Source organism: Phascolarctos cinereus, unplaced genomic scaffold, assembly GCF_003287225.1.
Source record: "Phascolarctos cinereus isolate Bilbo 61053 unplaced genomic scaffold, phaCin_HiC Scaffold_2;HRSCAF=192, whole genome shotgun sequence".
NCBI classification, from domain to species: Eukaryota; Metazoa; Chordata; class Mammalia; order Diprotodontia; family Phascolarctidae; genus Phascolarctos; species Phascolarctos cinereus.
In genome coordinates, this window is record NW_027555625.1 from 326368034 (window position 1) to 326395401 (window position 27368).

Sequence of the window (27368 nt, forward strand, 5' to 3'; positions counted from 1 at the left end):
TAATCTTGGGGCAGCTAGGTGGCACAGTGGATAGAGCACCGACCCTGGAGTCGGGAGCATCTGAGTTCAAATCCCATCTCAAACCAGACACTCGACACTTACTAGCTGAGTGACCCTGGGCAAGTCACTTAACTCCAATTGCCTAAAACAAACAAAAAACAAAAACAAAAACCCAACACAATCCTATGAAGGCGGGGAAGGAAAAGAAATAAGCTATCAGGCAATGTGCTAAGGGCTTTTCACAAATATTATCTCATTTGATGCTTACAACCCTGGGAGGTAGATACTATATATTATTATCCCCATTTTACCGTTAAGGAAACTGAAGCAAACAGAGGTTAAATGACTTGGCCAGGGTCACACAGCTAGTAAGTATCTGAGGCCATATCTGAACTCAGGTCTTCCTGACTCCAGGCCCTAGATTCTCTTTGTTTAGCTTAATTGTTCTCAAAGTGTCCTCTGGGGACTCAAAGGGTTCCCTGAGACCTTTTTTAGGGGGACCACAGGTTCAAAACTAGTTTTATAGTAATTCTAAGACATTTTAATTTGTAATAGTACTTAACACTACTTAAACAATTTCATAAAAAGGAATTTTTAGTAGATATAATCCATATGAACAAAAGCTCTTTGTGGGGGAGAGGGTTTCTTAATCATTGCTAAGAGTGTAACAGGTTCTGAGACCACAAAGCCGGAGAAGCTCCTCTGGTCAAGCCCTGCCTCTTGCCTAGCCATCCCCTGACACCCCCCACTTGGCCTCCTGCCAGCCGCCTCCCAGCCTTCAGCCTTGTGGTGAGCCAGGCGGTTTGACCCGGCCTTTGCCTCCTCCACCACCTTCGGCCTCTGGAGAGTTCCTCCTCGCCGACTTTCATCTGATGAGTGCCACTACATGTAAGACCCTATGCTGAGGACAGAAAGCCAAAACCAAATGAACAAGCTCCTGCATTTGATAAGCTTATGGTGGGCAAGAGCTAACATACGGTGCTTTACACTGGTGTTTTCAATGGAGTCTCCTGACAAGCCTGTAAGGTAGGCGCTAAAGATATTATCTCTCCATTTTATAGACAGTTGGGGTGGGATGCAGTGAATAGAGCACTGGACCTCAGGAGTCCTGAGTCAGCTTGAGGAAGACCTGAGTTCATATCTGGCCACAGACACCAGCTGTGTGACCCTGGGCAAGTCACTTAACCTTATTTGCCTCAATTTTCTCATCTGTAAAATAAGCTGGAGAAAGAAATGGCAAACCACTCCAAAAAGTTATCTTTGCCAGGAAAACCCCAAATGGGGTCACAGAGAGTCAGACACGACTAAAACAACTGAACAACAACAAATATCCCAGGGTTGTTGTGAGGACCAAATGAGATACTTGTAAAGTATGTAACACAGTGCCTGACACACAGTAGGTGCTCTATAAATGTCGGCTATTATCATGACAGAGGGGGAAGCTGGGGATCAGTGTCCAAAGTGAGACCTGAGCCTGGGAATTTCTTTCTTTCCTTTTTTGGCAAGGCAATGGGGTTAGTGACTTGCCCAGGCTCACACAGCTAGTAAGTGTCAAGTGTCTGAGGTCAGATTTAAACTCGAGTCCTGGGGGGCAGCTAGGCGGCGCAGTGGATAGAGCACCAGCCCTGAAGTCCGGAGGACCTGAGTTCAAATCCGGCCTCAGACCAAACACTTGACACTTACTAGCTGTGTGACCCTGGGCAAGTCACTTAACACCAATTGCCTAAATAAATAAAGTCAAGTCCTCCTGACTCCAGGACTGGTGCTCTATCCACTGCACCACCTAGCTGCCCCCAAGCCTAGGGATTTCTAACCTAGAAAGTGTCTGGCACATAATAAGAGCTTAACAAATGCTGACTGATTTCAGGTCCAGTGCACCTATCACCATGCAACCACGTGCTTTAACAGTGCAAAATGTGGCATTACCTGCCAGTCAGGTTCTCAACGTTGGTTTGCCATCCTCTTCTACTAACCTCTATCCAGCCCTAGCACTTCTCTACTAGGCTTTTTCCATTTCCTAAGCAAGGGAAAGATTAATCTATATCTTTTCTATAGGCCTTGCTCTGTGCTGGTCTTCTCCAGAAACAGTTATAGAATAAATGAACAGTGCATCTCAGGCTCCAGTTCAAACACTCCTACACGTTTTAGGTCAGGACCTGTGCAGAGCTTAGAACTCTGCTCTTGTATCAACCTGTGACCCCTTCAGTGTTGACAGCCCCCCCCTTCCCACTCCCACAGATCACAGCCCCGCCCACCACACCTTCTATTCCCTGGGGATGCTTCTCCAGGTCTTTCTGGAAATTCTCTGTAGAGGATCCTCCCAACATGCTCTAGGCTTCCATCTAGTTCAATTACTATTTCCCGGATATCACTGTAGAACCAGCCCATGGCCTTTGCAGGCCATACAGGAGGCTTCCTGGAAGACGTTTTTCACAATATTCCTGACATGCCAATAGTGTCTGGCAGGATGCTGGAGCCGACATGCACCCACCCTGCACCTTTCCCTTTGGGTCACCGCCAGTTTTCATTCTTAGAGTCTTGGTGTCATAGATTCATAGCTAGAAGGGACCAGAGGCCACGTAGCTCAATTCCCCTCACTTCACAGATGAGGAAAGTGAGGCCCAGGGTGATTAAGTAATCTGTCCAATGTCACAGAAGCAGGAAATACAAAAGGTCAGCTTTTAACCCACGTCCTTAGACTCCAGAGCCAGGGCTCTATCCACTTACACCACTGCCTCCCTCTTCTGAGGGAGTAATGTGCCACGATTTCCAACTCTCGAGTCCACCTGGCTATATCTTTTTATCTGAACCCATGATTTCACTAGTAAAGGGAATTCCCTTTTATCATACAGATAATCTTAGAGAGTTCCCTTGAACACGAAGGAGCTAAATGACTTGTTTAGGATCACACGGCCAATGTTTCAGAAATGGAACTTGAATTCAATTCTTCCCACGCCATGCTGCGCCACCAGTAGAATATTAATGTTAAAAAGGTAAGTTTTTGTGTTCAGGAGGTTGGGAATCACCTAAAGCACTCCACAATTTCTGTGATTTGGTCTGGCCTGCCCTCCCATCACGCTCTTGTTCAGTTCTGGGCCTATCTCACTGACCAGCTCAGTCAAGGCATTCATCATTGTCATTGTCGTGAAGTCTACAAGGAAGAGAGATTCTCTATATGCAGTGAGGTTGGTTCCCCGTATGCTCCTGCTTGGCTCAAGCTCCAAAGCCCTACAGGACGTTTTCAGTGACTCTGCCCTCAATGGCCACAAAATTCAGCTGCTAAACAGAAAAACAGAAGGAAATATCTGCAATCAAAGCACGACTGGCTTAGTCACAGGAGGACGTGGTATGAGTCAAACTCTTTCCACAGATCAAAGTGGATTTGTATCCCCTAGCAGACAAGTAGCTAAAGGATGCAAACAAACCTTTTTCCAAAGAAGAAATCCACCCTATCAAGAGACTCCTGAAAAAAAAATGTCCAGTATGGACTGATAACAGAGAAATGCAAATTACAACAACCTGAGGTACTACCTCACACCCACCAACCTAGAAAAGATGATAAATGGTGGGAAAATTCATTGTTGGGGAGGAGGTGGGAAGATAAGCATGTCAATTCACTGTTGGAGGAGCTGTTAATTCCTTCAACCGACCTGAAAAATAACATGGAATACAAGAACAGTGACTAAGTTATTCACACTCTTTGACCCAGAGATTACATGACTAGGGTTATAATCAACACCAGCATTTACATAGTGCTTTAAGATTTGAAAAGTGCAGAATATCAAGGGAATCAATGAAGGAAGGTAACCTAGCAGAAGCAGATTTCAAACGATATTACAAAATGATAATCATCAAAACTGGCTAAGAAACAGAGTGGTAAATCAGTGGAATAGATGACATACAATACACATTAGTAAATGACCATAATAATCTAATGTTTGAGAAACCTAAAGACACAAGCTTTGGGGGCAAGAATTCATTATCTGACAAAAATTGCTGAGAAAACTGAAAAGCAGGTTGGCAAAAAGTAGGCATTGTCTAACTTCTGACACGATACCAAGATAAAGTCAAAATGGGTACATGATTTGGACATAAAGGGTGATATAAGCAAATTAGGGGAGCATGGAAAATGTTACCCATCAGATCTATGGATAAGGGAAGAATTTATAAACAAATGAGAGGGAGAGAGAGACAGAGAGAGAGAGAGAGAGAGAGAGAGAGAGGAGAGAGAGAGAGAGAGAGAGCATCATGGTAATTCTGATTACAGGAAATTAAAAAGATTTTGCACTTAAAAAACCCAATGCAACCAAAATTAGAAGGAACGAAGTAAACTAGGGAATTATTTTTACAAGTTTCTTTTATAAAGGCCTCATTTCTCAAATATATAGGGAATTGAGTCAAATTTATAAGAATATGAGTCATTCTCCAATTGATAAATGCTCAAAGGATATGAACAAGCAATTTTTAGAAAAAATCAAGGAGATCAATAGTCACATGAAAAAATAATCACTATTGATTAGAGAAATGCAAATAAAAACAACTCTGAGGTACCATCTCACACCTATCCTACTGGCTAACATTATGGAAAAAGAAAATGACAAATGCTGGAGAGGATATGGAAAAGTAGGGGTACTAATGAACCACTGGTAGAGTTGTGAATTGTTTCAGTCATTCTGGAGAACAATTTGGAGCTATGCCCAAAAAGGCTATAAAATTGTACATATAAGGGGCAGCTAGGTGGTGCAATGGATAGAGCACTGGCCCTGGAGTCAGGAGGATCTCAGTTCAAATCCGGCCTCACAAACGTGACCTTGGGCAAGTCACTTAACCCCAATTGCCTCACAAACAAACAAACAAACAAAAAAACCTGTGCATATACTTTAGCCCAGCAATACCACCACTGGGTTGTATCCCAAAGTGATCAAAGAAAAGATAAAAGGACCCATAAGTACAAAAATACTTATAGCAGCTCTTTTAGTGGTGACAAAGAATAGGAAATTGAGGAGATGTCTATCAATTGAGGAATTGCTGACCAAGATATGGTATATAATTATGATGGAATATTATTGTGCTATTGTACAAAGTGATGAGCAGGAACTCTCATCCAGAAAAACCTGGAAGGACTTACATGAACTGATGCGAAGTTAAGTGAGCAGAAGCAGGAAAATAGCGCACACAGTAACAGCAGTATTGTACAATGATCAGCTGTGGCTTAGCTACACTCAGCAATACAATGATCCAACACAATTCTGAAGGATTTATGATGAAAATTGTTATCCCCTCCAGAGAGAGAACTGATGGAGTCTGAGTGCTGGTAGAAGCATACTTTTTAAAAAAACTTCCTTCATTTTTCTTGGATTTTTCTTTGGGTTTGTGTTTTCTTTTACAACATGACTAATATGAAAATATGTTTTGCATGACTGCACATGTATAACCTATATAAAATTGCTTGCCTTCTCAATGAGGGGGAAGGGAGGGAGGGAGGGAGAGAATTTGGAACTCAAAATTTTAAAAAACAAATGTTAAAAATTGTTTTTACATATAATTGGGGAAAAAATAAAATATTAAAAAAAGAAATGAGGAGCGGGATGGTTTCAGAAAAACTTGGAAAGATTTATATGAACTGATATAGAGTGAAATAAGCAGAACCAGATCATCATAGACAGTAACTGCAATATTGCTAAGTATGATCAACTATGAAAGACCTAACTGCTTTGATCAAGACAATGATCCAAGGCAATAAAGGACTGGTTATAAAAAAAAAATCATCCACCTCCAGCGAGAAAACTGCTAAACTGAGTGCAAATTGAAGTATAATTTTTTTACTTTATTTTTTTTGCAGCATGACTAACATGAAAATATGTTTTGTATGATTTCACATGTATAATTGATATCCTATTGCTTGCGTTCTCAATGGGTAGGAGAGGGGCTGGAGGGAGGAAAAAAATTTGGAACTCAATTTTTTTTAAATGGTAAAAATAAATAATAAAAAATTTGAAAAGATTTGAAAAATGCATTACACATTTTATCTGATCCTCACAACAAGCCTGTGAGATAGGTTCTATTAATATTCCCATTTAACAGATGAGGAAGCTGAGTCTGAGAGAGGTTAAGTGACTTGCCAAGGTCATACAGCTTGTAAGTGTCTCGGATGGGATTTGAATTCAGGTCTTCCTGACTCCAGGCCCAGCTCTCCATCTACTGTGCCATCGCTGTACTATACCTCTGGCAGCAACTGCTGCCAGCAAGAAAAAGCCCATCTATACAGACACATCCATAGCAGCATTATTTGTGATAACAAACTTTAGGAGCAAAATAACTGGTCAAAATGGCTAAACCAACCGTGGTGCATGAAGGTAATAGAATATTATGGTTCTATAAGGAATGACAGAAATGAAGAACTCAGAGACCTTTAAAAATGGATATCAAAGGGGCAGCTAGGCGGCTCAGTGGATAGAGCACCAGCCCTGGAGTCAGGAAGACCTGAGTTCAAATCCAGCCTCAGACACGTAATACTTCCTAGCTTTGTGACTCTGGGCAAGTCACTTAACCCCAATTGCCTCACTAAAAAAAAAAAATTAGAAAAAAATTGGATATCAAACGAGAATGATGAAAGTAAGGCCCAAAGAAATAGACAAAAGGATTATGGCAAGGGAAAGGAATGGTCAGCATGGAAAGGCAATGGAATGCCACTATGACAGCCAATGTTAACAGATAAATACATACTAATAGCACATCTTTCCTTCTTTTAATAATTAGTAATATGATTATCTCCCCCACCCCCACCCCCTGCCAAGGAATGTACTTTGTAAAGGTTTATTTGGATATTTGATAGGAAGTATCTATTGTGCAAAAAAACCCACCTCATTTGTTAAAAAATGGTATTTCTACCCCCTAGTAGGCAGATTAGAAGGGAGTGAGAGATCGAACAGTGACTAGAAGCCAGGATGGAGCAGAGTCTAGGAACAACAAGACAAGACAGGGTTAAGGGAGCCAATAGGTTCTTTTGGGGGCCTGACCTACACTTTCATTGGTTTTGGAAACTCCTGATAAGAGGTCTTAGAGTTGCCTGGGTCACTGAGAAGTTAAGCAAATTGCCCAGGGCCACTTGGCACAATGTGTCAGAAACAGGTTTCACTGCTCCTCATACACGGTATCTCAACTCCAATTTCCTTTGCCTAGGCTGTCCCCCACCAATCCTAGAATTCACTCCTTCACTTCCACCTCTTGGAATTCCTGGTATCCTTCAAAACCTAGTTCAAGCCCCACCTTCCTGGTCCCTTCAGCTGTTATCATCCTCCCCACCAAAATTATCTTTCTTCTGTTTTTCATGTATTCCATATGTATCTATATACGTGCACATCATCTCTCTTATTGAAATGTAAACTCCCATGTGAATTGGTCTAGGCATTCTGGAAAGTTGGAACCATGTCCAAAAAGCTTTTAAGCTGGGAATTCCTTTTGCCCAGCAATACCTCCACTAGCCCTATACTCCAAAGCAATCAAAGAAAGAGGTAAAGAATCCATGTAAAAATATTTATAGCAGCTCTATATATTTGTAGTAACAAAGAACTGGAAACTATGGGGATGCCCATCAATTGGAGAATGGCTAAACAAATTACTGCATATGAGTGTAATAGAATATTAATGTGCTGTAAGAAACTATGAAAAAGATGGATTCAGAGAAACCTAGGAAGACTGATATGAACTAATACAGAGTACAGTGAGCAGAAAAGAACCAGGGGAACAATTTATACGATGACCACAGTATTGTAAAGACAAACAACTCTGAAAGACTCCAGAATCCTGATCTGCTTTGTTGGCATTCAAAGCCCTTCACAAGCCAGCCCCTTCCTACCTTTCCAGGTTTACACCTTACTCCCTGACAGTACTCATCCCATCTAGTGACCCTGGCTTCCTGGCTATTCTACAAATAAGACACTCCATATGTTGTACCGAGAAATCAGCGAGTGAGATCCAGGCGTAATTTAAGATGTGGATTTATTAGCATGCGACTGCCAGGGGTATTTACATCCAAATCAAGCAGCAGCCATCAGGGGTCGAGCTAGGGTTTATATAGAAAAGACCATGGGAAAGAAATGCGAGGAACACTGATGAGGTAATCCAAAGATGCAGGTGTCTTTGGGGCTATGGATGGGAAAGTACAGGGAGTATACAGGACAGGGAGGGGGATGGATCTTTGAAGTCTGGCAAGAGGAAGAGTTCTTGGGCTGGTCAAGGACACCCCTCTCCCTCTGTCTTGATGAGAGAATGCTCTGCAACAAGGGAAAGCTTTCTCACAACACAGGAACTTACTGAGGAATTGGGAGGCTTCCAGAGACATGATCTGAGGGCTGGGGCCTAAGCAGCCCAGCTCAGTGTAGCTGTACCAGGGAGAGAGGTAAGGGTCATGCTGAGGCCCATGCATGAATAAGTGTCCTTGGGCTGGGGAGTGGTTGTTAGAGACAGTGTTTCTGAGACTAGGGAGAAATTGGGGCACAAGTACAAGCACAAGCACCCGAGCACCCCATTATTATGGGTCAGAGATCACGCAAACCAGACCAGGTGTCCTGGTCTCTGGTATAAACATAATTATCTAAAGCAATTATATTGCAAGCTTTCTTATGCATTTGCATTGGAGGTACGGGCTATGCTGAGCTATGCAAGAGTACATTTCACTGTTGTTTAGATTTAGGAGGAAAGAGGTCTGGGGCAAGATTAAGCACCAACTTTTGCTTTCCATGGCTTAAAGGGCCCTACTACCTAAATGGCAAAATAATGTTCTGTATTACACATATCTCAGCTCCTGGTCTCCCATACCTGGAACTCTTCCTCCTTAACTTTGCCTACTGACTTCCCTGGCTTCCCTAAGTATCAACTAAAATCCTATCTTTTACTGGAAGCTTAATTATAGTGCCTTCTTTCTGTTTATTTCCTATTTATTCTCTACATAGCTTATTTTGCATATATTTGTTTGCATGTTGTTTCTCCCATTGGCCTATAAACTCCTTGAGGGTAGGGATTGTTTTTTGCTCCTTTCTGTATTCTTAGAGCTTACACAGAATAAATGTTTATTTATTGATTGACTGACCAATGTATTAACCATTTACAATTCCAGAGGACTCAAGGTGAAACATGCTTTCCATCTCCTGATAGAGAGCTGATGGACTCAGATTGGGATGTATTGTTTTGGGGTTTTTTTTGGACATGGCCATGAAGGTATTTGTTTTGCTTGACTATATGTATTTGTAACAAGGGCTTTATTTTTCTTGCTTTCTCAATGTAGGGAGGAGGGAAGATCAGAGGGAGGGAATGTGGATCTAAAAATAAAGTAAAATAAAAAATAAGTAGAGTGGGACTAACTCAGGGGTTCTTAACTTGGAGTCTGTGAACTTGACTTAAAAATATTTTGATATCTGTAATTCAATATAGTTTCCTTTATTAAAAAAACAAACAAACAGCAACCTCTCATCAATGCAATGACAATGGTTTCAGAGCACAAATGGTGAATCCTGCTATGTACATCTTGACAGGGAAGTGATGGATTCAAGATGCAGGATGAGATATGTTTTTAAACATGGCCAATTCCAGGACAATGTGCTTTGCTTGACTAAGGATATTGGTTACAAAGATTTTTTTTTTTGTCCAATCGAAAAACAATGGAGGAAGTGGGAAAGGGAGAAAATAAATGCTTGATTTTTTTTAGCATTCCCCTCTCCCCTAAAAAATAAATGGTTGTTAAATAAAAAGAAAAATAATTTTAAAATACGTTCCTTAAGGGCAGAGATTATTTTGCGTGTGTGTGTGTGTGTGTGTGTGTGTGTGTGTGTGTGTGTGTGTGTTACTGATCACCAGTTCTGAGGCTCCCTAAACACTAGTCCAGAAATTTTTAACCTTTTCTGTGTCATGGACCCCTTTTAGAGTCTGGAGATGCCCTTCTCAGAATAATGTTTTTAAGTGTGTAAAATAAAATATATACAATTAAGAAGGAATTATATTGAAATATAGTTATCAAAATATTTTAAAAAACAAGTTCCAAGACCCCAGGTTAAGTAAGATCCAGATCTATTGCAGAGCTCTGACTTCTAACTACTGTGTACAATGTGTATGAGATAGGATACTCTGGATGGTGCAACAGGACAAGCAGGCTTAGGGTCAGAATACCTGAGTTCTAGTCACTCAGTCATTCAATAAGCATTTATGAAGCACCCACATTTATTAAGCCAGGCACCGTGCTAAGCTCAACACACACACACACACACACACACACAAACACATATGTATATATATATATATATATACACACACACACACACACACATATATACGGAGAGACAGAAACAGAAAAGGAGAGAGAAAAGGAGAGAGAGAGAGAGAAGACAGTTTCTGCTCTCAAGGAGCTCACGGTCTAATGGGGAGACAGCAAAGACACAACTATGTTAAAATAAGAAATACAGGATAAACTGGAGATAATTGACAAAGGGAAGGTTCTAGCATTAAAGAGGATTGGGAAAGGCTTCTCATAGAAAGTGGGATTTCAGCTGGGACTTGAGGAAGCCAGGGAAGTGAGGAGGGTACAGCCAGGTGGCACAGTGGATAGAGTGCCAGGCATGGAGTCAAGAAGACTCTCCTGAGTTCAAATCCCTTCTCAGACACTTACTAGCTGTGTGACCCTAGGCAAGTCATTTAACATTGTTTGCCTCGGTTTCCTCATCTGTAAAATGAGCTGGAGAAGGACATCGCAAACCATTTCAGTATCTTTGCCAAGAAAACTCCAAATGGGATCAGAGAGTCGAAGGTAACTGAAATGACTGAATAACAAAAGGGAAGTGAGGAGACGCAGATAACAAGGGAGCAGCATATGGGGCGGGGTGCAGCTGAGCGATGGAGTGTTTTGAGAAAGAAATAGTAAGAAAGCCAGTATCACTGAAACACAGAGGACTTAGGTGTAAGAAGATTGGAAAGGTGGGGGGTCGGGGAGTAAGGAGCAGGTGGCGAAGGGAGTTAAAAGCCAAGTCTTCACCAAGCCCACGAGCATGGTCCCTAACCCTAGGGGGTTAGTCCTAGCCCATGGAAAACATCCCTGCTGCTTGAAGACAGGTTGCCAGGGCCCCACAGACATCACAAATGCTTTGAGCAAAGCCTGCTATGAGGAGTAGCTGTTTTCAGCCAACGTCTTCATATCTCCAGGAGACAGTGCAAGGTTGGCCAGCAACCTGGGAGCTTGCCTTCTGTTGGATGTGGGTAAGCTGGCTTTGGGCACAGAAAAAGAACCAGGCTGAGCCCCTCTCCTCCCTTGGCTCTTTGGCCCCTGGCAGGCAGCAGGGGAAGTATGAGCTCATACCCAGACCTGTCCTGAGCAAAGCAGCGGGCAAAGCAGGAAAGCAGCCGGGTTCCCTGGGGCTCTTTCCTGGCTCTGCTCCCAGGTAGCCTTGCGCCGTGCCTTTGATTGCTTGCTTCCCCAGGGGTTTGTCTCAAAGATCTCAGCCATGAGAGCCCCTAGAGAGCAGCTAGGGAGTTCAAGGCCCTTCACAATCTGGTGCCACCCTGCTGTTCCAGGTGAATTTTACGGACTCCCCTCCCCACATTCTGTGCTCCAGCCAAACCTCGAGGCTCCCTCTGGACAGATAGGTCCTGTCTTCTCCCACCTTCAGGGCATTCAATTCAACAAGCATTTCATGAAACACCTACTACGTGCCAGGCACCATGTGTGGTGCTGGGAATACAGAGACACCAAGAATGTCCTTGTCCTCAAGCTTACAATCTCCACGGAGATGCAGCATGTACACCAGCAAGCGGATGCCAAATATATACAAATACAAAGTAATTTCAAGAGGGAGAGAGTGCTAATAACTGAGGAAAGGCCTCAGGTGGGAGGTGGCACTTCATCTAAGCTCTGAGGAGGTAGTTTTACCTAAAAACCCCTAATAAACTTTTAATGAGTCGCTAGAGTGCTGGATTTGGAATCAGGAAGACAGGAATCGAATACACTTACCAGCTGTGTGACTCTGGGCAAGTCACTTCACCTCTGTCTGCCTCAGTTTCCTCATCTGAAAAATGGGGATACTAATAGCACCTCCCCCATCCCGAGTTGTAGTGAGGATAAAATGAGAGAATATATGTAAAGCACTTTGCAAACCTTAAAGTGCTATACAAATATTAACTACTATTATTATTATAAAAGAAGATGGGGATTCTACCAGAGGTGAGGAAAGGGTGCATTCCACATGTGAGGGATTCCTTGTGGAAAGTGATGGCAATGGGAATAGGATGATGGTTTCCTGACTAACTGGTGGTGGTAAGCCTGGGATTGTAGAACTAGAGGATAAGCTCAACCAACTGTAGTTTAAGCTATCCCCTCTGACTGGAATGTCTCTCTCTCCCTCACTTCCCCCTCCCCCCTGTCCCCACCTCTGCTCTTCCCATGTTGAGTTCCTACCCTGAAGGCCCAGCTCTATCACCACCTTTCCCGGGAAACCTCTATTTTGTAAATCTCCAATTCAAGTATTAAACAATACCATCTATTATACTTTTCTGTGTTTGTGTCCCAGACTAGATCATAACCTTCATGAGGGCAGACACTTTGTCTTAGCTAAATTTTCTATCCTTCCTATTCCGATACCTAGCTAGGACTCTGCAGGCACTCAAAAATTGTTTGTTGTAGTCTGTTCTGTGTGTTGCCCTGGAGGAAGAAGCAGAGCGATGGGTTTAGAGTATTATTATTGTCAATAACAATAATAATATGGTAATAGCTCACAGTACACCGAGCTTTAAGGTTTGAAAAGCCCATTACATACCTTCTCTTTTTTGATCTTCACAACTGCCTTATGAGCGAACTTCAGAGTACCTCTGGCCTGGGGATTTCATAAAAGTCCTGGCGTCAGGAGATAGATTCTCATGAACCAGGGAACTCCTGGGGCCTCTCAGGAAAGCATGGAGAAATCAGGGGGCAGCTAGGTGGCAGAGCAGATAGAGCACTGGGCCTAGAGTCAGGATAGACCAGAGTTCAAATCCAGCCTCAGACAGTTAGCTCTGTGACCCCATGGGTAAGTCATTTCACCTGTCTACCTCAATTTTCTCATCTGTAAAATGGGAGTAATAATAGCACCAACCTCCCAGGATTATTGTGAGGCTCAAAAGAGACAGGAATTGTAAAGCACTTAGCACAGTGCCTAATACATAAAAGTCATTTATAAATACATAAATTTAAGTTATAATTATGATATAGGGAATGGCTCCTGTATGGCATATGATCTGAGGACGAGCATTGACTTTAAGGTGAAGAAAACTAAGAATTGAATCTTACTTTCAATTCCAACTTAGAACTGCAGGATATGACCAAGGATGCTAGCAGGGAATGGCCTGACTATCTCCAGGCCTGATCTTTTATCCCCCTGGCTCCACTTCCTCTTCCCATTCAACTAACTGTGAGATTAGCCCATGAAAGAGTCCTTATTTCTCAGTTCTTCTTATCCATTGTGTCTCCCATGCCTGGGACCCACTCCCTTCTCAAAAGATCCCTCATATCCTTTGAGACTCAGCTTGAGCACCATCACCATCTTCTAAATGAAGCCTTTACCAATCCCTGTCCTTCCTCCTGCCCCATCCCAACACCTACTGCCCTCCTTCCAAAATTCTCTTGTACTCAACTACCTTGTATTAATTTTACAATTCTTCTATATCTGTTCAGTCATTTTTCAGTTGTGTTTGACTCTTTGTGATCCCATGTGGGGTTTTCTTGGCAAAGATACTGGAGCAGTTTGCCATTTTCTTCTCTGGCTCATTTTACAGATGAGGAAACTGAAGCAAACCAGAGGTAAGTGACTTGTCCAGGGTCACACAGCTAGTGAATGTCTGAAGTCAGATTTGAATTCAGAGATGTCTTTCTGACTCCAGGCCTGGCACTCTATCCACTGTATTACCTAGCTGACCATTCTGGATCTGCTTATTTTGCACATATATACACATGTATATGTGTGTATATCTATCTATCTATAATATATATACACACATACACACACACACATACATGTACATGGAGTCTCTCCCAGTAGGACAGGGACAGTTTCATTTTTGTATCTTTGTATCTCTAGCACTTAGCTTGGTGCTTAGTATATACCGGGTACTTAAATTCTTGGTGACTGATTGCTCTCTTTCAGAAATCATGTCTACTCTCATGGCTTTGACTCTCAAGTGGGTGATGCCTGAAGCAACCCTTTCAACCTTGACCTCTCCAGTTCTGTGCATCTAACTTTATGCTAGACATCTCCGCTCGTATTTCAGACCATCACCTAAAAGTGAACATTTCTAACATCTTCTTATTCCCGAAGCCAGCTTTCCTTCTAGACTTTCCTATTTTTGTCAAAGACATCGCCATCCTCCCAGGCCCCCAGGTTTAAAACCTCAGCATCATCTTTCCTTCCTCCTCTCCTTTTCAGCTGTAACATTAGGTCACATGCATAAAGATCACACAGTCAACTGAAGGTGTGATCAAGCCTGGAGCCATGTCTCCTGGCTGTCACCTTAGCTTGTTTTATTCCTGGGTCTCTTTTATCCCACTTGACTCATGACTTGCAATCTTCTAACCTCTCTGGGCTCCTTTAGGAATTCCAGGCGTGGAATCTCCTTCCCTACACTGGTAAAGGTTCACTCTTTGTCCCCTGCACTCCTGGAATTTACTGGGGTGGGGTTAGGTCCTCCATCATTCAACAAACATTTATTAACCACTTACCATGTGCCAATTGAAAGGCAGAGTGATAACAGGAGAGAGAGACACTCTCGGTGTCAGGGAGACCTGGGTTCAAGTTGTGTCTCTGACACAGGGGGCTATGTGATCTTGGGGCAAGTCAACTAGCCTCTTAGTGCCCTGGGCAACCCTCTATGATTATAAATGGCAGAGAAGGTTCTGACTGGTATTGGTGGAGGAAGTGCCTTGTGAGTAGCTATATATATATATGTATACCCACAGGTCTACTTTAAACACAAAAAGTGTCAGACCTTGTACCATGCACTGAGGGTAAAAAGGCAAAAATGAACCAGTCTCTGCCCTTAAAGAGTTTCCATTTTAATAGGGAGAAATATGCATAAAGTAAATGCCAGATATTTACAAGCTACTTGGGAGTGCATTGGTCAAGTAACAGCTAAATATGCTTAAATGCAGGCTGGCCACCCGCCTTTTAGAAAACTGAAAGGGGCTCAAGATATTTATCTTTTAATTCTTCAGGTTATTAGGAAGAATGAAGTAAGTAGTCCTTAAAAAGAAGAAAGGAAAGAAGGAAGAAAGAAAGGAGGGAAGAAAGGAAGGGAGGGAGGAAAGAAGGAAGGGAAGGAGAAAAGAAGGAAGGAAAGAAGGAGGGAAGGAAGGAAGGAAGGAAGGAAGGAAGGAAGGAAGGAAGGAAGGAAGGAAGGAAGGAAGGAAAAACAACAGAAGTGCTTCACTGCAAAAACAAAGAAAAGGGTCTGAAGAAGAAGAAGCAATCCTGACCTGTGTCAGGAGTCTGGAGGGAGGAAGGAAATAAGCATTTATTAAGCAGTCCCTGTACTAAGTGCAGAAGATACAAATAAGAAAAAGAAACAGTCCCAACCCTCAAAGCACTTACAATCTAATGTGGGAAGACAACACACAAAAGGAGGGGAGAAGAACACCAGGGAGCATCCTTGAAACCAAGGAGCTGGAGAACCAGAGGTTAGCTGGAAAGTCCTAAGCCCTGTATAAAAGAAGGTTTGGGAAAGAATTTACTGCTCTGCCCTCCAGCCCTCCAGCACTCCAATCAGAAGGAAGAGGTAACCAAGGGTGCCAGCAGCCAGTGAAAATGCTTACCTCAGCGTGTGTAGACACCCTAGATTGGTGAATGCTCATGCTTTGGTTTAAATCTCTCCTCAGACATTTAATTACTAGCTTATATGACCCTGGGTAAATCATGTAACCACCCTGAGCTGAAAAGAGCTTTAATTTTAGTTCTATTTAACAGAGATAATAACAATACCTGTAAGTACTAACCTCACAGAGATATAGCAATGGATGTAGCGAGTAAAAAGCCAGCCTTTGAACCAGGAAAACATGGGTTCAGGTCTTAACACATACTGGTTGTAAGACCCTGGGCAAGTTACTTAATCTCAGTGTCCAAGCTTAAGCTGCTGAGGTATCAACCTATATTGGTAGAAGGATGGGTCCCAGAAAAGCTAAGAGAGGCACCTGCCTGTCAAGTGACCTTTCTATCCAGTTCTATAGGTGGCCTGGAGCTGGCCTCCTCCCCACAAGCTAATAATAGCTAGCATTTATATAGTGCCTACTATGGGCCAGGCACTGTGCTAAGCACATTACGAATACTATCTCATTTGTTCCTATCCCAACCTTGGGAGGTAGGTACTACTACCATCCCCATTTTACCATTAAGAAAATGGAGGCAAACACAGTTCTGTGATGTCACTTACCCAAAGTTGCATAGCTACTAAGTGTCTGAGGCCGGATTTGCCCTGAGGTTTTCCTGACTCCAGGCCTAGTGCTAGCAGCTATTCCAGTTCAAGAATACAGCTGGTTAGGCCTGGGCAAGGGAAATGAGGGGCACTGATGAGGAATGGCCTCAGTGGTAGGCCTCAACATATTCACGATTTGGACCAGGAGCCAGCCTTGGCTAAATCAGGTCACCTCCAGCAAACAACCCAAAGGCAGCCAATCCCTGTTCTCCACAGTGCCACAACAGGACCATCCAGGAGGCTGGAGAAATACAGCCACCAGCCCAAAGGGGACTGAGGGTAGCAGAGAGGAGCACGGCCACCCCCTGCGTCTTCCCCCTCACACACTCTTGCACACAGACAGATCTGGGATTGCTAAGTGGCGTGAGAAGAGGGGGCAAAGACAGATGTTTTGGGTGCCCTCTTACCTACCCTCAATTCACAGCACTCCTGTATAGCAAGTTAGTATTTATTTAGCATAAGGTTTGCAAAGCACTTCACAAATATTATGTCATTTCATCCTTACGACAACCTGGTGGGGGGGGTAGATGCTATTATTATTATCCCCATTTTACAGATGAAGAAACTGAAGCAGAGAGAGTGACTTGCCCAGGGTCACACAGCTATTTAAGTATCTGAGACTGGATTTGGACTCAATGAAGATGAGTCTTCCTGACTCCAGGCCTGGCACTCTATCTACTATACTTCTCAGTGTCTTATCAGAGATGGAGTCCTGGACCAGGAGGACTGCAGAACAGGTATTTATTAAGCATCATCTGTGTTTAAGGCACCCTTAGGTAAGGAGGCAAAAATAGCCCTCATCTTCAAGGACTTCCATTTTCCTAGGCCAGTAGTTCTCGAAGGGTGGTCTGGGGATCCTTTCAGGGGACTGCAAGGTTGAAACCATTTTCATAATAATACTGACATTATTTTCCTATTAAAAAATTCCTGAGGGCAGCTAGGTAGCACATTGGATAGAGCACCAGCCCTGGAGTCAGGACCTGAGTTCAAATGTGGTCTTTGACCAGACACTTGACACTTACTAGCTGTGTGACCCTAGGCAAGTGACTTAATCCCAATTGCCTCGCAAAACAAACAAACAAACAAACAAAAAAACAAAAAACAAACCAAAAACCCCAACTCCTCTCTTATCCAACTACATATTTGTGTGAGGCTGAGTTTTCTTCATATACTTCAACCAAAACAACTTCTTGCAACGGACTGTATGCAGAAGAAGCTAGGAGAATCAGCTGTCTTCAAGGAAGACAGACATTAAAAAGATTTGTAAAAATATGTAAAACAATAACATTCTCCTCCCCCAATTTTTTTTTGTTTCTGAAATATAGTTATTTTCATTAACATGTTACTGTTATTTTAAAATGAAGAAAAAATATTTTAACTTAACCATTTTAACTTCTAATACAACCAGTATCAATAATTATATCCCACATAAACAAAAGCTTTCTGGTAGGTTTCCAATAATTTTTAAGAGTTTGAAAGGGTCCTAAGACCCAAAAGCTTGAGAACCAGTCTTAGGGGAGAGAGAGAACATAGGGACAGGTAAGTGACTGCAAAAATAATTTGAGGAGGGGAAAGAATGCTAACAATTAGGGGAAAAAAGGAAAAGTACATGACCTGAGCCTTGAAGGAAGCTAGGGACTCTAAGAAGGGGAGGGAGGGAAGGAGGAAATGTATCCCCAGTTTGTGGAAGAGACTGCATGGAGCTGAGATATGGAACACTGTATAAAGGGACCAGCAAGTTTAGATGGACTATAAGGTGGGGAAACAGTGGGGGAGGGGAGGGGCATAGGAATCAGTCTGGAGAGACAGTGTGGAGCTGAACTGTGAAGGTCTTTCAAGACCCATCAGAGCAGCTTCGTTTTATCTTAGAGACAACAGGGAGTCAGTGAAGATTCTTGAGGTGGGGAGAGACAAGGTAAGGCCTCTGCTTTATAAGATTATTTTAACAGTTCTCAGAGGACAGAGAGATGGGAGGCAAAGAGGCCAATGCATATCATAGAACAATAGAATCTTAAAAGTGGAAGGTCTTTGGAGATCTTTACATCTTTGCTGTGCTTCAAGTAGGAATCCCTCTACAGTGTCCCTGAGAAGCAGCCATGTAGTCTCTGCTTGAAGACTTCCAGTAATGGAGAACTTCTACTTTTTCTTTTTTTTTTATATGAGGCAATTGGGGTTAAGTGACTTGCCCAGGGTCACACAGCTAGTGATTGTTATGTGTCTGAGGCTGGATTTGAACTCAGGTCCTCCTGACTCCAGGGCCGATGCTCTATCTACTGTGCCACCTAGCTGCACCAAACTTCTACTTTTGAACAGCTCTAATTGTTAGGAATGTTTTTTCCCCACACGGAGCTGAGTCCTTCCTCCCTTCCATCTCCTCATACTGCTCTTGCTTCTGCCAAAAAGCCTAACCTCCTTTCATGACAGCCCTTCCAACACTTCCACAGAAACACAGAATGTCCAGAGTTGGAAGACACCTGAAGACATCTCTCACATCTTCCTTAGGTCTTCTCCAGGCTAAAAACTTCCCGCAAATTCCATTAGCTGATCTCATATGCTTATAGTCTTATTTTTACCTTACCTTTAAGACTCAGTTAAAATAGTACCTCCTTCCTGAAGCCTTCTTTGATCACCCAGGCAGAAATGCTCTTTCCTTCCTCAGAATTTGAATAGCACTCTGAGTGTATCTTTCTTGTGTGCTGACTATGCTCTATTTAGTATTATAACTTGTGTGTGTGTGTTGTTCCCTTACCAAACCTACCCCTCCCTCATACTGTGGATTCCATGAGGCCAGGGGCCATGTCTATTTATTTTTGTCGCCTTTCCTGTATCTGGCACAGGGCACTGCTGGATAAATATTTGTTGAATAAATGTTAATCTTTCATTAGGCAGCTCTGCAAGGGAAGTGACCATGACTAATCTTCACCACATCCCTCAAGTCCTTAGTATATTCCCCCTGAATAAGGAGAGACTGTCACCCTGTGCCTGAGACAGGCCTTACCATCATGGTTGGCGTTCCCCAGTGTCCACGGCTCATCAGAGTCAAAGTGAGTGTCTCCACCAATCCCGGGGCCTGGGAAGTAGGCATGGGCTAAGAATCCCCCTTCGCCATCAAAGGGGGAGCTGTCCCCATGGAAACCAGAGGCAAAGAAAATCATGATGTCTGCTTCCTTGCGGTCACTTTTAATCTCGTGGTAGGGAACTTCCTCAAACGTCAGTGGAGTGACCTTCTGCCAAACGTCAAAGGCCTGGCGGATGGCTTTCCGTGTGTCCAGCTCGCCTACTTTGGGGGTGTAGTTGTGAATGCTGGTGAGAAAGGAAAAGGTCAGTGAGGGGGATGTAGACCCTCCCAGGGCTAAGGATGAGGCCATGAGGATACAGCTCAATTGTCTCCAGGCTTGACCTCTCCTTCCTGCAGGCAGGCCCTTTCTCCTTCTTTCTCTCTGAATCCACTTCCTCCTCCCTTCTCTCAATGGTGTTAATCACATTAAACCCTCAGTATGTGAGTCGAACAGAAACATCCATCATTTCATTTGATCTTCAGGGGAGGGGAGGTACTGTAGAACTTTTTCTTTTTAGGCAATTGGGGTTAAGTGACTCACCCAGAGTCACACAGCTAGTAAGTGTCAAGTGTGTGCTTGGTCTGAGGACAGATCTGAACTCAGGTCCTCCTGACTTCAGGGCCGATGTTCTATCCACTGTGCCACCTAGCTGCCCCTTTATCATAGAACTTATTAGGAGGCATGCTGGGGTAGGGTGGAAGGTAGGCTGATCTTGGGGTCAGGAGATTCCCTGTTCAAAGACTGCTTAAGGGTGTTTGCTGGCTGAGTGACCATGGGCAAACCATTTCATCTCTAAACCTCAGTTTCCTAATCAATAAATCAGAGATAATAATATCTACTTCACAGGGCTGTTTTGAGGATCTACTAAGATGATGTCTAGAAACACTTGTTAAATCTCAGAATGCTAATATGAATGTGAGTTACCATTATTTACAGCAGACAAAAGCAGAGGCCCAGAGAACTCAGAAGACTTGCCCAAGCCCACATAGCAAGTCAGGGGGAGATTCGGGACTAGACCCCAAACCTCCTGACTCAGTTCCTAAGACTCTTGAAGGCTGTTCCACTCTGCCTCTTAAGGAACAGAAACCAAGTTTCTGCCATTTGGTCCCTTTTACGTTTCCATTCTGGGATAAGCTTGGTTAATTGTGGGCCCTGGTCACAGCTCCCAGAGATGTCCGGTCTGGACCTTGGCCCTGAGCTCTGGCAACTGGTTGGGGGAACCTAAGTTTATCCAGCTCCTGCTTCCAGTCTTAGAATCACATAATCTGAACTGGAAGAAACCTCTCCGATGTCATCAAATCCCACTGGTGCCTGAACAAAAATTCTTTCTTCAATATTCCAACAGGTGGGTAGCTAACCTCTCCTGGAAGACCTCCAGGGATGGAAGGTTCACCCCTGAAGCAGCTCATTGCACTTTTAGGCAACACATTTTCAGTGGGTTCTCCATTCCACGGAGTGGAAATCTGCCTCCCTGTAAAATCTATTTTGTTCTTAGGTCTGCTCCCTAGATCGATTAGACATCTCAGACAGTCTTTAAGATACTTGAAGACAGCAATTGTGCTGCCCTCCCCAATCCCTCCCCCCTCCACTAAGTCTTCCCTACTCATCTCCAGTTCCTCCAACCTATCTTTCAATGGCATGATCTCTAGTCCCCGTAGCACATTAGTCACCCTTCTCTGAATGCTTCAGGAGATACACTCTCTGACCCAGACCCAACAACCCTCAGAATTGTGCCCTGTGACAGACTCCAGGATCAGACCTATTAGATCCCAGAATGAGCTGGAGCCCAGTCCTATGATAATAATATACTATATAATCATAGTGTATAATAATAGCATGTTGCCTGTCAGGGTGGGACTGGTAGGGTCAGGGCTGGGGGAAGGTTAGAGATAGGAGGCAGCCAAGCATAGGTCCCATCAGAGTCAGACTCTCCTAAATAGAGTCTCCTGGCGGAGTGCAAGTCAGAGGCTGGGACAGACTCAGTGACTCATAGGATACGGAGCTGGAAAAGGTCTTAGTTGCTGTCTAGTCCAACCAAGAATCTGAGGCTCAGTGAAAAGGGATTTTTCTCACACAGATAGAAGACAGCAGGGTCAGGAGCAGATGTCTGATCCACTGACCATACTAACACCCACATCCCACATCACTGGCCCTTCTACCCCACTGAGCCTTGATTCCGCCCACAATAAGGGCGAGCATCAGATCACAGTTAGCTCCGGAGCCCCAAGGGCCACATTCTCCGCTGGATGTGAGAGCGGGGTCTCTCTCATCAGGCAAGAGGACTGGGAGAGTGAGCGACGCTCACCTGTACGTGATGTGTTTCTGTCTCCACTTCTGCCCCGTCAGTGCATAGCGCTTGCTCCTGCGCCGGTGGCTCAGGTGGGGGTGATCGGGGACACCGCAGCGAGGCTTCTTCATCCACCTGGGTGGAAAGAACACACATGTACACACCGGCCAGACAGCCTGAGGCAGGTACCAAAGGCAAGGCTGGAAGGGCCCGTGGAGATCATCCGGAGAGGCAGAGCCATGTAGCGACAGGACGAGCATAGGTCTGACAGATGGGAAACCTAGGTCTGAGTGGCACAGATGATAGAGCACTGGGACTTGGGAGTCAGGGAGACTTGGGTTCAGATCTCCACCTCAGACACTGCCTAGCTGGGCCAGTCTCCGTTTCTGCACCTGTAAACATGAGAGCTTTGGACTACGTGGTTTCTAAGGTCTCTTCCAGCTCTAAATCGATGATCTTACGATCCTGTAAGTCCCAGCTCTGACACTTACAACTTACGGGCATCTATTCGTCCATGTATATCTCTGGGAGGGTAGGGACTTGGGCAGCTCGATGGTCTAATGGAACCGCACCTTGGATGCGGTTTGGGACCTCAGGCAAAACGGTTCATCTCTTTCAGCTCTGGTTTCCTCATTCATAAAATAGTGATGATAATAGCACCCTCCATAAAGTGCTCTTTGGCAAACCTTCAGGTGCTATGTAAATACTAGTTATTATTATTATTGCTATTGTTAGTATATATCTTTGTATCCCTGGTGCCTAGTACAGTGGCTGGCATACAGTAGGCACCTAATTACAGTAGACTTGTTGACTTATGGGTCGCTATGCTCTTGAATGAGACACTGAAGTTTCCCAGAATCCAAATCTGTAAAATGGGAATAATAATACTTGCTCAGCCTCTGCTACAGGGCTTTTAGGGGGCTGAAATGGGTGTTGTGACTATAATTGTGGGATGTTATTTCCCTTGATCTTTTGGGGGGGGGCTAGGCAATGGGGTTAAGTGACTTGCCCAGGGTCACACAGCTAGTAAGGGTTATGTGTCTGAGGCCAGATTTGAACTCGGGTGTTCCTGAATCCAGGGCTGTGCTCTATCCACCCCTTATTGCCTTTAATCTTATAGAGGAAGAAACTGAGGTAGGAGCAATTTGCTCAAGTGCACACTGTACGTTAACAGCAAGGCCTGCACCAGATTCTGCTTTCCTGTCTTTCAGAAAAACGTGCAGCTCATCTGGTGCCCATAGCTCAGTGTGGCTTTCCAGGTCCTGTTCTGAAGGGAGGAGGGGTTCTGCTCCCATGCCTTTCTCTACCATACAAGCAGCACTGTGTGCAGGACCACAGTGTATGGGCAGTCTGGCATTGGTGTTGAATTGTTCCTGATACAGCTGATCTGGTACATGTGGTAAGGACCAGCCTTAAGGATGCTCACCTCCTCATGGATAGTCTGTGCCTTAGGTGGTGGTGGGGGTTGTCATGGAATCTGGGGGTTGGCCTTCAGGAACTCAAGTTCTGTCAGCTCATCCAGGGAGATCAGGTTCTGGAGAACAGACTTCCACTAACCAACCCCACAAGACTAATTAATAAACTAAATAACAGAGCATTAACTTATGCTGAGAAGTATTCCTGGCTGGCTCAAGTACCAGCCCCACCTAAATGCTCAGGGTTCTTCCTCTGTTGGGTTGGTCCACTCAGGAGACCCAATTACAAGAGTCAAAAGGTTACGTGGCAAGCAGAGAATCAGAACAGAGGGAGCTGACTATTCTTAAGGGAAATTTCCATCCAGTTGTGTTGTTCTCCACTCCAGGGATATTGATTGTCTAAGAAACTGATATGGGGAAATTACAAATAAGTGGCACGGTGGATTAAGCACCGAGCCTGGAACCAGGAAGACCCAAGTTCAAATGCAGCCTCAGAGACTGGCTGGGTGACCTCTGGGCAAGTCACTTTACCTCTGTCTGTCTCAGTTTCCTCAACTGTAAAATAATAATAATAATAATAATAATAATAATAATAATAATACTAGCATCTCTTTCCCAGGGTTTTGTAAGGATCAAATGAATCACATTTTTAAAGGCCTTAGCATGGTACTTGGCACATGGCAGGCACTCAGTAAATGCTTATTTCCTTCCTTCCTTCCACGCATGAAAGAAGGCTAATAAAAAGGCAGGGAGATGGGTGATGGAGTGTTGTGCATGAGGAACGGCAAGAAGGCCAGTTTGGCTAGACCACAGAGTTCTGGAAAGAGAGGTTAGAGCCAGGTTGTGAAGGACTCCCAGAATCACCCCATCAAGGTAAGACTCCTATGAAAGGATTTTGAGAAAGCTGTGATCACTTCCAGTTATGGTCCTATAAGACCATAAGGCCATGCTGGTTTGTCCCTAGTTCTATCCATTGTGGGTGGGAGTGGAGTAGAGGTGAGCTCTAATTTGAGAAGATATCTAGCAATTCTTTTAAAATAATAATAATAATGTTTAGTAATGCCTTTTGTTCATACATACTAGACATTCCCAAATATGCTCTCTAATTCTCAATAACCCCAACCTTTGTAACAAAAACAGTTAAGCAAAACCAACTGATTTTATATATATATTTGATATGCTGTTATTGTGCATACAACATTCAGCACCTTCAGTACCCCACCTCTCTACAGAAAGGAGGGCCACAATGGTCATTAGGAATTTCCAAAGGAATTTCCTTTCAGTGTTATTTTGTTTACATTATTATAGGAAGGTCTGAACGCAGATGTTCTTTACTCCAGGCCCAGAGCTCTATCACTTAGCTACCTTGAATGCTCCTTACCTCTGCCTCTTAGACTCCCTTACTTCCTTCAAAACTCAGCTCAAGCACCACTTTCTTCTCACACAAATACTCTCCTCATTCCAGCCCCTCTATGCCAGCTTCTGGTGGTTTTCCTTCCCTTTTTCCCTCTCCCCAAATTACCTTGTATTTACCTTGCAACTATTTTATATACACTTACGTACATATAGGCTATCTACCCAGGTAAAATAAGGTAAGACGGGAACTATTTTGGTTTATCTTGGTATCCCCAGCACCGAGTATAGTGCCTGGCACACAGTAGGTGCTTAACAAATACTTGTTGCTTGACCAACACCCTCACGAGATCAGCAGAACTTTTACAAGCCATCTCTTCAAGATGGTGATTTCTGCATACGGTTAGTCTTATCCATTGATTTCTCTATGGGTCTGTTTCAGAGGATGACACTTTTGAGCCTGATACCTAAATCTTGAGGCAGCTAGGTGGTGTAGTGGATAGAATGCCAGGCCTGGAGGCAGGAAGACCTGAGTTCAAATCTGGCCTCAGATACTTGCTAGCTGTGTGACCCTGGGCAAGTCACTTAACCCTGTTTGCCTCAGTTTCCTCATCTGTAAAATGAGCTGGAGAAAGAAATGACAAACCACTCTAGTATCTTTGCCAAGAAAACTCCCAAAAGGGATTACAAAGAGTTGGACACAACTGAAAAATGACTGAACAACAACAATCACTGCCTAAACACTGGAGGCGACCTCTATTTGGAAATTATAGTCTGTCCCCATCCTCATACACTGACTAGTTCTGTGGTCTCCCTGGTTGGGTTTGGTAAACTCTGGGAGAGCACAGCAGACCTTCTGCATGTGCGTGTGACCTCATAATGAGTAAGTCAGTCCATAAATGCTTCTTAAGCTCCTATCATGTGCCAGGCCCTGTGCTAAGCATTCAGGATACAAAGAAAGGAATATAGCTCTCAAGGAGTTCAAAGGCTAACGTGGGAGGCAACAGGCAAACAAGTATGTACAAACAAACTACAGGCAAGATATATTTGAAAAAATTAACAGAGGAAAGGCATTAGAACCACAGGAAAGCAGGAAAGTCTTCCTGTAGAAGATGGGCTTGGCACATAGTAGGTGCTTAGTGTGCGCTGGTGGTGAAATTGACTGGCTCCGATATCTGAGAGCCTAAGGCTGCAAGTCGGGAGATCTGGATTCTAATTCCAATTCATCACAAATGCTCTATGACCTCAGGCAAGTCACTGTTGTTCAGTCATGTCCAAACTTCATGGCTCCATTTGGGGTTTTCTTGGCAGAGATATTGGAGTAGTTTGCCACTGCCTTCTTCAGCTCATTTTACAGGTGAGGAAACTGAGACAAACAAGGTGAAGCGACTTGCCCAGGGTCACACAGTTAGTAAGTGTTTGAGGCCACATTTGAACTCAGGAAGATGAGTCTTCCTGACTCCAGGCCCAGCACTCTATCCACTGTGTCACCTAGTGCCTTCTGTAGGCCTCAGTTTCTCCACCTCTGTAAGTCAGAGATGATACCTGTACTGAAAACCTTCATGGCATAATGATTAGAGACCCAACCTTGGAATCAGGAAGCTCTGGGTTCAGGTTCTGTTATTGACATATACTAGCAATGTGGTCACGGGCCAGTCACTTAACTTTTCAGTGACCTGGGCAACTGTGTAAGACTGTAAGTTTACAGACTCAGTCCAGATAGTACCAGGGAGAAGGAGAAAGGGATCGGCATTTATATGGTACCTACTATGTGCCTGGCACTGTGCTAAGCACTTTTTACAAATATCACGTCATTTGATTTTCCCAATAACTCTGGCAGATAGGTGCTATTATTATTCCCGCTTTATAGTCAAGGAAACTGAAGCAACAGAGGTGAAGGGACTTGCCTGGGCTCACACAGCTATAAGTGTCTGAGGCCAGATTTGAACTCAGGTCTTCTTGATTTCAGGCCCAGCACTCTATCTGCTAGGCCACCCGCTGCCTTTGCGGCTGAAGTTTTCCACACCAGAAATTCCTTACATTGATGAAACCCCAGGGCTAGACCAAAAAAATAAAAACAAAAATATTTACTCTATCTCATACGGTTGCCATGGGGGGAAATGCCTTTTAAATACAGGCCTTAGATTCTTAGTCAAGCTCCCATATCAATCCCTGAGCTTCCTCTTCTAACCTACTATATTGATCCAGGGGTAACTTTGAAATGCATCTCTGTGCCTCAGTTCCCTCATCTGCAAAATGAGGAGAATGCTCAGCCTTTACTTTCCCCCGCACCCCAAAAGCACCAGAAAGAAAACTGATGATTGACAGACAGGCAAGTGGGAGAGGCTTTCTTCTCTATCCAGATCATCCCTTCTGCCTCCTCCCACCATCTGACTGCCCTTAGTTGAACCCCAGCCAATGCGCCTGTGTCTTTCTGGAACAGAGAAGAAACTAAGGCCAGGTGGCCCCTCAGCAGTGGCCGTCTCCCTGCCACGTAAGGCTCTGCTGTGCTGCACCGTACCAGGGCTCAAAATAGCCCCAACTTCTTTAAGGCAGCCCCAGCTGATCCAGGCTTATGCTCCATCATAGAATGTCAGAGTTGGAAGGGGCCTTTGAGATCATCTACTCCATCGCCTTTACTTTATAGATGGAGAAACAGGGTCCCAGAGAGAGGAAATGACCCACTCTTACCAGCAGCACTGAGAAGTAGAACCTAGTACTCCTGACTCTGGATTCTCTTAAGACCTGGATTAGTGTCCTGGCTCTGCCACTTACTAC

At 43.9% G+C, this 27368-nt stretch overlaps 1 protein-coding gene across 1 annotated transcript in view; it reads right to left on the bottom strand.

Annotated features, from left to right (window-relative positions):
- The window catches only part of MMP24 (matrix metallopeptidase 24), a 67388-nt gene that overhangs the window by 27187 nt on the left and 12833 nt on the right, over positions 1-27368 (bottom strand). The window contains exons 3-4 of the mRNA XM_020998763.2: positions 21841-21957; positions 19475-19779 (exon numbers count right to left, since the gene is read on the bottom strand). Of these exons, the coding sequence (XP_020854422.1) occupies positions 19475-19779; positions 21841-21957 (422 nt within the window). The remainder of the gene's footprint in view (positions 1-19474; positions 19780-21840; positions 21958-27368) is intronic.